This window comes from Phyllostomus discolor, chromosome 1 (genome assembly GCF_004126475.2).
Source record: "Phyllostomus discolor isolate MPI-MPIP mPhyDis1 chromosome 1, mPhyDis1.pri.v3, whole genome shotgun sequence".
NCBI lineage: Eukaryota > Metazoa > Chordata > Mammalia > Chiroptera > Phyllostomidae > Phyllostomus > Phyllostomus discolor.
This window is the reverse complement of record NC_040903.2, coordinates 114,387,318-114,398,190: the sequence shown is the minus strand read 5'-3', so window position 1 is coordinate 114,398,190 and position 10,873 is coordinate 114,387,318. Positions and strand designations below refer to the sequence as shown.

The following is a 10,873-nucleotide window of genomic DNA, read 5'->3' as shown; positions in this document are numbered from 1 at the left end:
GAGAGAAACATCAATGTGCGGTTGCTGGGGGCTGTGGCCTGCAACCCAGGCATGTGCTCTGACTGGGAATCGAACCTGCAATGCTTTGGTTCTCAGCCCGCGCTCAATCCACTGAGCCACGCCAGCCAAGGCTTAAATTTTTTTTGTATTATATCTGTATCTCCTTTTTTCCATGCCCCAAATCCTGGTTCTTAAGGGGTTTGATTATTAATTACAATATCCTCATTATTAATTACTCATTTGTTTTATCCCATATTATACTATAGTCTCAAAATAGAAATACTAATTATGATTACCAACATGATTACTGAGAACACTGAAATTGTTGTGCATGTTACCCCCATTCATCCCTCACTTATTTTTTAGGAAAAAAGGTTGACAAACTTTGTCCTTTTTAGTGTCTTAATTAGTTTAAACTGAATAATTCAGTGGTTTTTAGTATATTAAAGAAGTTAAATAGGCAGTACACCAGAAACTAATACAAAATAATATTGAGTATAAACTCTAATTGAAAAATAAAATTTTAAAAAAAGAAGTTATACAATCATCACATTATTTAATTCCAGAATATATTCTATCACCCCTGTACCTTCCTCTCCCCCATCTCCTACCCCCTGGAAACCACTGAGGGACCTTCTGTCCCTATGGATTTACATGTTTTGGATATTTCATGTAACTGGAATCATACAATATGTGGCCTTTATGTCTGGCTTCTTTCTGCAAGATATTACCAGGCTCATCTATGTTACAGCATATGAGACAAGTTATTATTATTTTTTAATCCTCACTCAAGGATATTTTTATTGATCTTAGACAGGAAGGGGGAGAGCGAAAGAAAGAAACATTGATGTGATAGAGAAACATCAAGTCGTTGCCTCCCATACACACTGAGACCAGAGATCAAACCCACAACCCAGATATGTGCTCCCCACCTAGAATCAAACCCAAACCCTTTTGGTGTATGGGACAATGCTCCAATCAAGTGAATCACCCAGCCAGGGCAAGTTATTTTTTAAGTACAAAAATTAATCAGTACAAAAATGATTGGGTATCAAATTACCCCCTACATAAAGAGGCCTGCTACAGCTAACTTTGCTTGTTTCCTGCAGGGGCCTGAATGCATTGGTGAGTGAAAGCTGTCTACCCCTGCCAGAAAGCTGTACATGAACAGCACCTGCTGGCCGCTGCACAGTTCTTCTGGAGGACAGCTGGGCTGGGACTCACATCCAAGATACATCTCCCCTCAATCCCTCAAACTGGAACAGCTCCTGGCTACACAAATCTAGCATCTGCCCCTATTTGGCACCACTCTCTGCCATCCCAGATGAACAGGGGCTTTCAGTGTTGACATCTGGGCCACATGCTGCTCAAAGGCCTTCTTTTCCATCCGGGACTAGCCTTAGGTTCTAGGATGGCTGCAGAACCTGAGCCAGGCATGACTAGTGAGGAATAGACCACAGCTTCTGAACTGAGATCCTCTCTCTGTCTACACTGACCAGAGGCTACCCTGTTGGACCCAAGAGAAACTACCTCTCTTCCTTCAAGGAAAGCTCTGCATAGCTGTCCCCAAGACCCAGTAACCTTTCTCACCACACCCACCCAGGCTCTGGGCCTCATCCTCCAATATGCATCTGCTTTGTAGCACCCTGATTACAATGAGTAGTATGATGTGTTTATGAGTCAGTTCCTCCAAACCACTTGGGAGGCTCCCAAAAACAGGGGCCATGTTTATTTACTTTATACCCCTGTTCCACAGTGCCTGGTCCAGCCAATGCTGTTCATTGATGTGTGATCAGTCTGAGAGCAGTGACTTCACCTCCTAACCGTGTCCTTCTCCTCCTCCTCCCACAGTGAAACTAGATGCAAGATTGGGAGCAGGATGGGAATGTAGACAAGTGACGGCTTCATTCAAGATTCAAAAATCTCCACCCATAGGACTTCTGCATAATATCTTTATTTAGCTCAGGAAAATGTTTCCTACACATTTCTGGATACATGGGTATGAATTTTCTCTACTGTATTCAATAAATTGTTAAGCTTTTACATATGGTAAGTGCAAACATGCAAGTACAATGTAGGCTAAAATGAAAAGCTCCTTGCACACAAATATTTTTTAAAAGACACATTAGTACAGGGTATAGAGAAAGGAGACCAACAGAAGGTGATTGAATTACCACCTCCTATCTGGTCCTGATGCCTAGTTATAGGACGCCTAGTTCTTGTCTCTGTGCTCTTCTAAGACACAGGTCCCCAGCTCCTCATGGACAGGAACAGAAGCCTCATAAAGCCAGGAGGCGTTACTGTTCCTGCCTGCACAGAGGAAGGCAATGTCCCCAGGAACGGTGTCTCAGACCCCTGTGGTCAGATTCCTCAGTCTTGTTCAAGTAGGGGGACTGACTCTGTGCCAGAATCATGGGCTGCTTCTTCCTTTCACTCTTGATGGATCCCAATAGTCAAAGAGATTGAACAGGACTTGATGTAGCTTGTTGTAAATATTTCTCAAGCCAGCCAGACCTCACAGAGAGCCAGCTAGGTGCTGGGTCCAGGCCTTCCAAAGAGTTCCTCAGAGGTTTCCAGAAGCCAGAGAACCTCCTAACCTTACTAGACCTTCTAGCTCAAACACTGCTTCAGAAGGCTTCATCAGTTCCTGTGTGGCCCCTATAGTGACCACTGCCTGCATTCAGTATGCAGAGAGGAAAGTCCAGGGTGGGAAGCAGGCATGATCCCTCAGGCTTGCCTACAGCCAGAGAGCAAAAAATCAGCCAGTCCAATATCTGTGGCTTTCAAGCCAAAGCTTAGACCTCCCTGGGCCCACCCCTGGCCCATCTGGGCAGGCAGGCCAGGGAGACAGATTTGGGGCCTTACTTAGGTCCATGTACTAGATCAGGGCTGGTGGGAGGAAGATGGTATGGGAAATAGGGGGATCTCACTGTGGCCCTGATCTTAACTGGGCTTTCTCCCTTCCCAGTACCCCCAGAGACACAAGTCTGAGTAGCTTTTACAGGTATGTGGCTCTGCAGGACTCTCAGCTCCCTAAGAGCGAACGTGTACCTGAAAGTGCTCACAGCGGGCATACTTCATGGTCAGCCCATAGATGGGGGTCATGTCCACCTTCACGCCCGATGGCATGCTGAATTCTACCTGCTGCAATAGGGTGGCTAGGAAGAGAAAGACCTCGAGGCGGGCAATGGTTTCACCGATGCACTTCCGCTTGCCTAGGCCAAAGAGAATCACCTGCTCACTCAGTGCCTTGTTGATAGCACCAGTGGGGGTGAGAAACCGTTCTGGCCGGAACTCAGATGGGTTGTCCCACAGTTTCCTGTAATCAGAGAGAGGCAGCTGAAGTGGCAGCCTGCAGACTCAGAAGCATCTAGTGGGTTGCATCCCAACCCAAAAGAGCAGGGGATAGGCAAGTGACCAGGAACAGCAATGTCTGAAGCTCAGAAGAGGGTAGAGTTTCTGCTGCCCCTTCTCAACTTACTGGTCATGGTTGATCTGCCACTGGTTCACAAAGACACAACGCCCCTTGGGAATGTAAAAGCCTCTCAGACTTGTATCTCTGGTGGTACTGGGGAGGGAGAAAGCTCAGTTAAGCTCAGGGCCACAGTGACATCCCCCTACCTTCCCCACCGTGTTTCTCCCACCAGCCTTGATCAGGTACATGGACCGAAGTAAGGCCTGGTGTCAGACAGCAATAGATCACAGGGCCTCACCTGTGGGGGATGGTGAAGGGGACGAAGGACGAGTGTCGGAAGGTCTCCAAGATGAAGGCCTCCATGTAGGACAGCTGGGATCTGTCAGAGAGGCGCGGCCGCCTCGCCCTCCCAATCACTGTGTCTGTAGAGCACAAAGGACCAGACAGATGAAGGGGCCTCCCAGGCCTGGGCTGGGCCTCTGCCTTAAGCACTTTGAAGGAGGCCACCACCTACCGAGCTCCTCCTGGATCTTTTTCTGCACATTGGGGCATGTCACCAGGTACAGGAGGCTCCAAGAAATGGCAGTTGTGACTGTGTCAAACCCTGGCCAGAGAAGAACAGAGGGAGAAGTTAGGCTGTTGGTGGATCAGGGCAGTTGGGCATGGGAAAAGCAAATGGGATTGCTCATACCAGCTCCAAAGAGGTCCATGACGATACCAACGATCTTCTCATCAGACAGCTGGATATTGGCATTCTCATCCAGCCTTTTGTCCTGACAGTGCTTGATCAGGCTGTCTGTGATGTCCCGGATGTGGCCCTGGGTAGGGAAGGTCCACAGGTGAGCAAGTTCCCAAACCCAGACCTACCTCTCCATCCAGATCTGGTTCCTTACTATTCTTAGCACCTTTATTCAAGAGATGACTCCCCACCCACCAAGGCTGCCACCCCAGCTTCCCTCTGCCAGTCCAAGGTTCTCTCCTGTCCCAACTCAAGGGACACCTGACATACAGAGTCTGGTATCATTTTTCATGGGGATGTGCTCTTTACCCTTTTCTCTCCCATGAGGCCAGGAGACTAACTTTTTAACTCTTCCTTATCCCTATAAGTGGCCTAGAGTCCTCCATGGACTGGCAATTCAGTAAATATTGCTGTTTGAAAGAAGGATAAAAGGGATGGCCATGAAAAAGTTATATTTTCCTGACATGGATGAAGTCCCCTCCACTACTGGCTTCAAAATCTCAGGGTGAAGTCCCTGAGAGTCTGCCATGAAAAGCTGCTCTAGTTTTCTCTGACTTCCTGACCCCTGACCCTACCTGCTCCTCACCACCCAACTACTTCTCCCCACCCTGTACCTTCTCAAATGTTTTATAGTGTTCCTTAACCATCTTCCGCATGAAGATGGAGAACTTCTTATTCAGGTCCTTGAAGACACTCAGGGTAGGGTTGGGCAGGTAACGGAGGATAGGAAGGAAGTCAGCTGGGTTTCCGGAAGCAGTCACCTCCCCAAACTCATTACTCAGGTTGACTAGACTAAGTAGTTCTTGGTCTTCATGGTCATAGCGCTGACCAAAGCACATGGCACAGATGACATTGGCCACTGACACCACTATATACCTGTAGGGGTCAAAATGTCCAACCCCTGCCATCAGCTCCTGGAACTTGCTAATAAGGACCTCAGCCTCCTTGCTCACATGTTCCTCCAAGTAGCACGAAGATGAGGAAGCTGGGTCTGAGGCGATGGAGAAACTCTTCAGGGCATTCTGGGCCAGGCGTCGGCGGGCAGCCCACACTGGTCCAGAGTCTGGGTTAAAGGTCATGCTCTGGCCATCATTGATGAAGGTGAAGCTGTAGAGGTCAGGCCGGCCCTTGAAATCATCGCCCCGATGCACCAGGGCCTGCCGGATGGTGTCCAGGCCACTGAGCACCAGCACAGGTGTGCAGCCAATGCGGATCTCCAGCACGTCCCCATAATGCTGGCTCAGCCTCGACAGCACCAGGTGTGGGCTCTTCCCCAAGGTCGGTATGTGTCCAAGCAGGGGCCATCCCCAGGGCCCTGGTGGGCTCTTTAGGCCTTTGGGAACCTGAGGCTGCCAGGCCCTGACCACCCAGAATACCAGGCAGAAGACAGTGGAGGCCAGGAGAAGCTCTGTGGCTGAGACGGGGATGGAGAGTCCAATCACAGAAAACATGGTCAGCATACAGATGGCAAGGTGGCTGCTGAGAGGTGGCAGGAGGAAAAGATCAAGACATCATATAGGGGAGTGGGAGGAACCAATATCTTAAAGTAACAGCATGCTGGTCGAGCAAAAAGGAAACTTTATCCAGAACTGCTCACTGGGTGTGAAGGGGAGGAGGTGGTAAAAGCTGCTGAGCTCCCAACTTGCCTAATTGCAAAACACCCTTCTTAACTGTGCACCGGTGTAAAGCAGTGCTTCCCAATGTCACTCTGTGATTTCCATGTGCAGCTGTACTACTACTTCGCATTTTTCTAAAATCAACTTTAAATCTACCTACTTAGCATTATCCCAAACATATCTGCATGAAAGTACGAGCTTGATTTCCCCCCTAACATGTTAAAATAAACACATAATTGACATGTATCACCAAAATCTCCTTGAGTACTACCCACCACACTTAGGGAAATGCTGCTATCAGAAAAACTAGGCATCATCCACTCCTTTAGCTTCATTTCACATTTGGGGGAAATTGACCTTCCAAAGAAGCATTGACTTGGCTAAAGTCACTCAGCACTCCGTGTTTGAGCCAGGACTCAGACCTCTTAGGGAAAATTCCCTGGGAGGTTTCCAGCTCTTGTCATAGCTACCCCCTTTTGAAGAGTGGTCTCAGAACCCTCAGAACTCTCCTGCTCAACCCCAGGGTCGAGGGTGTCCTACTATGCCCTGGGACAGGGTGGGAAGGGGACAGGGTGCGGGAAGACCACTGTCTAAGCCATACAGCTCTCAGCCGCAGCTCTCTGAGTTCAACTGACCCATAGTATAAAAACAGGTAGAGACCAGCTAGATTGAGGGTCTGAGTCATAGAAATCTAGGCTAGGGTTTTTGTTGGGCTCAATTCTCAATAAATGAATCGCCTGGGTCTCCCCCATAGGCTATTCACCAGAGAGCAGAGAATAAATGCAAGGCTCCCACCAGAGCTAGGGCTGCAAGAAAACTCCAGACTGCCATGAGGGAAATTAGGAATGGATCTGAACTTAAGTGAGACTAAGGAGATACTTTCTAGGCTTGGTCCAGAAAATGTGTGCAAATTCACAGACTACTGGCTCCAAGGCATTAGGCTCTGACTGGGGCATCTTCCTGGTGCCCTGTACTGGAGGACAGGAGACTCAGTGTTTTTAAGCTCAATGGCATGGCCTTGGACTCGTTCATCATTTTACCTTTCTGGGCTCTGGTTATGTCACCTGAGAGAGGGAGTGGGGTATGATCTCTGATTCAGGGTGCCTAGCTGGATCTCAGGGAAAAGAACTCACCTCTGGCCTGGGGAACCTCACAGCCTGACTAGTGAGGTTTCCCTGCAGGAGAGCCACCTAGGATGGGGAGGTTGGTTGTGTGGTTCCTACCTCAAGTACTATGGCCATCCATCTAGGGAGGCTTCCTGGAGGAGCTGGATCCCAAAGAACACATAAAAAGCCCTGGCTCCCTAAGTGAACTGGGGACACTGCTAGGCCTTGGGGTACCATGGTGTTTCCTCACATATACTGGGTGCCCTAAGGACCTCTAGCCTTAGTAAGATGGTGGGAGGCCAAGAAAAATGTGACTAGTGGTCCACCTTCCTTGAAGCTGAGAGTCTCTCATACTAACTGCTTCCCAACAGAGGCCAGAGTAGACTGTCAATGGGATAGGGAAGGCTCCGGGCAGTGCCCAGGACTCCTGCTCACACTGGCTTCTCTGGTCCAAGTCAGCACGTCTTGGCTCTGACAAGCCATGCCTTGGGTGGTGGTGGGGGGTGGGGTGGAGGTAGAGGCAGCCAGGGGGGTAGCTTTTAGATAAGACAGGTAGGTACAACTGGTAAGAACACAACCTGCCCCCTCCATTCACCCAACCCAACTCTGGACAACTGTGTCCTTATTCCAGCCAGCCAGGTGACTCTGCTGGGGAAGGCCCTAGGCATTCAGAGGGTCAGTGGGATGAAGCAGCAGCCTGGGTCCTGGAGTTGGGAGAGGGGCACCTGCTTCTAGAGATCTGCTACTAGCTGTGGGACACTGGGCAGGTCCTGCCCTTCCTTGGACTCCTTGGTCACTAAGGCCACTCCTAGGCTTCTTTTTTGAGGTGCTAGGCCAGCGACTACCTAGGAAGACCTAGAGGCATCAAAATTTTCCTTTTATTGGGAGGGAAGGGGCAAGCCAGAAGTCCCCAGAACTCACCTGTGGCTGTGAGGAGGTGCTGAACTGAGCTGGGAAGAGTAGCCTCTGGAGCCGGGACCCCAAAGAAGATGAGGGAATGCTCCAAGAAACTGTCACCTTCAGGGTGAGGGTGAAGGCACAACCAGCTTTATAGTCGGCTGGTGTGTGTGGCCACGCCCCCTGGCTCCGGGATGGGACGGAGGCGGGGGTGGGGGTGGGGGAGGACGGTAGCTCTAGGGTGGATGAGAATTGGGGGAGTGGGATGCACGCGGGCAGTTGTGAGCGCACTATGGGGACGCCTCATCCAAGCGCCAGCATGTAAAGGAATAAGGGCTGGGGACGCCAGGGACGCTCAGGTCCAAGGTACCCTGTGGCCAGCGCAGCACCCAGGTGAGGCAGGGGTTTGGAGAGAAGTCCTAGGACAGCCCAAAGAGAGGCTATGAGGAGCCTCCTGCCCCGGGCACGGGGTCCTCTCACCCTCATTTTTGCAATCCCAGGACGTGCAAGTGCCTCCCCCTCACTACTATCCGACCAAGGCCAGGCAGGCAGGGGCGGGGCTGCCGGGTAGTGACCTTCCTTCCCCGGGTTACTGAGTCCTGGCTTGCGTGACAAGCGCTGCGACCCCTGCCCTGAGGTCACTGGGACGGAAGGCCGGCGGGCTGGACAGGGGAAGGGGCCAAGGGACTAAGGGGGGGGCACCCTGCACAGACACCTCCCAGGCCAATGTGCTGGTGTCTGGAACCTCCTTCCAGGAGGCAGCGGTCACGTGGCCTGTCGCCGCTCCACTTAACCGGGGGTGCAGTGCCCCGCAGTTGCGTGAGAAGGGCGAGAAATCCCACGCAGGTCCCCAGCCTCCCAAAGTCCGGGCCCTGGTCGGGTCCTGGCACAGTCACGCAAGAGGGGAGGAGATTCTGGGGGCCTCTAGATGAGACAGTCTCTAGTGGAGAGATGGGGTGGAAGGAGAGGAGTGACGCAGCCTGGCAGATGTGCTATTGGTTGGGGTTGGGGGCGGTGCAAAGGGCCCAGGTTTGCGTGCGGAGCTGGGCTTTTGCCGGAGAGAGCGAGCGCCTGCGTGTGTCCGTATTTTTGGTCCACGCCTGTGGCAGGTCACGCAGCCTCAGAGCCGCCCGGCTTTCCTGGCTGGCTGCCTTTGAAGCTGTCCCCACCCATGCCGAATCCTCTCGATGTAGGATGTTCAGGCAGAAAAAGTCATATTTGCCTATCTAGATCAACCCGTCCCCACTGGCCACATCACTCGCGGTGCTCCGCAGCCCAGCTAATGGCACGATAATCCATCTGCTGGCCCAGGCCAGAAAGTAGCCTCATCCTGACCCCTTACCTCCACTCTAGGCAGGGGCCACCTCATGCATTACACAAACATTTACAAATGCCATGTGCCACTACTGTTCTGGATGCTGGCAATTGACACGAAAGTGAATAAACTCAACCTCCTGCTCACATGGAACTTACATATTATTTTGGTTGAGGGGGGTTGGGAGACATAATGCACAGAGAATGTCAGAGGGTGACAAGTGTTACAGAGAAAAACAAAGCAGGGAAAGGAAGGGGTAAGCAATCACGTGGGGGCAGATTGCATTTGAAAATAGGGTGGTCAGAGGAGTCTTCATTGAGAAAATGACTGAGCATGGAGTGTGGAACTGCGATTCCAGACACACAGATACCTGGAAGAGGAGAGCATCTGGCAGAGGCAACAGCAAGTTCGAAGACCCTGCACAGTGGTTCTTGAGGGAGGGAGCAGTATCAGGGCAGTGGTCTTGTGACTGGGGAGTTCTGCTGGAATTTTTGACCCCAGGGGATGGGATGCCCGTGGGGGACATCCCTGTGCCAGATGCAGGAGCACCCTGTTGAGAAGCATGGGACTTCCTCTGTGTGAGGAGACACTGTGAAGTCTGAGTCCATGAAGGCCACTCTGGCGACTATGCTGAGAATAGACAAAGACACATTTCTCTACTCTCACATCCGTCCAGCCCCACTGCCGCATTCTCGTCTCAGTCCTCGTCATTGCTCCCTAGAGTACTAACAGCCTCCAAACCTAGTTCCCATCTGCCTTTTACTCCCTCCAATTCTTTCTGCACCCTGTTGCATGTGAAGTGGTCTTTTAAAAAATGCAAACTATCCATCACCACCTTGCTCCTTCAGTAGTTCCCATCTGAATACAAAGTAGAATCTTTAACAGAATCTACCAGGCCTATCCACCTCTACTTCTAACCTCCTCTATTTTAAGTCTCAACAAAAACATTACTCCATTACTCCCTCTGGGATGCCCCCTGAATCCTCTCCATAACAAGTCAGGTATCTCCTGATCTGCTTCCAACACTTCTCCATGGTGATTCTCAAAACACCTAACCCTTGCTGTGACCCCAGCCCAACCTGTCGCTCCTTCCTCCATGCTCAAACACAGAGGAAGTCCCAGTTAGCCTGTGGATAATTGATCTGACAAACCAAGTCCTTGCAAAATATTAATAACTGGTAAATGCAGCTGATTTATGGATGGGGCACATGAACAGGGTGATGTTGAGTCCAAAGTACTGATGCTGTAATGGTGGGATTTAGGCGAGGGAGTTATTGCTGGTCTTCCAGCTCATCCAGCGTTGTTCCATTCATTCCATCCTCTCCATCTCTGGCTCGGCCTGTGGAGCTTCAGGTTACCCATGTTACCCAGGAGGGGTCTGTCCTTCAATCCCAGTTTGAACTAGAGCTACAGAAATAGAAAGAACCTGTGTGGAAGCCGTGGCAAGGAAGTGGGGAGCAAACCACTTCCAGACCCCTCATCCTGCTCTGCCACCCAGTCTGTCCCTTGGCTCCCCAAGACCCCACCAATGCTCAAGCTCTGAAGAATCATGGCGATGCACCCCTCTTGGCTGGGAGACCACCTGCTGAGGCTCCTGACAGGGACCCAAAAAACCCTTTGTCTGATGGAAGAGGCATTTTTTTGCTCACATTCTCTAAGGGACTCTTGACTCCAAAGAAGTTCATTAGTTAATTAAGCCAATTCCTTTCCTCCTCAGCCCAAGGACACATGGCAAGTCAAAGCAGAGCCTAGAGCTCTAACCCATTGCTTCCGGGCCATGGTTTA

At 50.8% G+C, this 10,873-nt stretch overlaps 1 protein-coding gene across 2 annotated transcripts; it reads right to left on the bottom strand.

The window, feature by feature from the left end:
• Positions 1-1,932: 1,932 nt before the first annotated feature.
• On the bottom strand, positions 1,933-7,933 carry LOC114492343 (cytochrome P450 1A1). 2 transcript variants are annotated; one of them, XM_028506581.2, is made up of 7 exons: positions 7,798-7,933; positions 4,769-5,633; positions 4,107-4,233; positions 3,930-4,019; positions 3,714-3,837; positions 3,482-3,568; positions 1,933-3,319 (listed from the first exon to the last, which is right to left on the bottom strand). In XM_028506581.2, exons 2-7 carry the CDS (start codon positions 5,612-5,614, stop codon positions 3,034-3,036), a joined length of 1,560 nt encoding a protein of 519 aa, XP_028362382.1. In that variant the 5' UTR covers positions 5,615-5,633; positions 7,798-7,933; the 3' UTR covers positions 1,933-3,033. The 2 variants fall into 2 exon arrangements, with proteins under 2 accessions (XP_028362382.1, XP_035883804.1); XM_036027911.1 differs by having other exon boundaries at positions 4,769-5,630; positions 7,798-7,931.
• Positions 7,934-10,873: the final 2,940 nt, after the last annotated feature.

Excerpts from the sequence above, each read along its gene's own strand:
- LOC114492343 (XM_028506581.2), bottom strand. The coding sequence starts at position 5,614 with ATGCTGACCATGTTTTCTGTGATTGGACTCTCCATCCCCGTCTCAGCC. Across the intron at positions 3,838-3,929 it reads AAAGATCCAGGAGGAGCTCG|ACACAGTGATTGGGAGGGCG; the intron begins GTAGGTGGTGGC and ends TGTGCTCTACAG. Across the intron at positions 3,569-3,713 it reads CCCTTCACCATCCCCCACAG|TACCACCAGAGATACAAGTC; the intron begins GTGAGGCCCTGT and ends CTCCCTCCCCAG.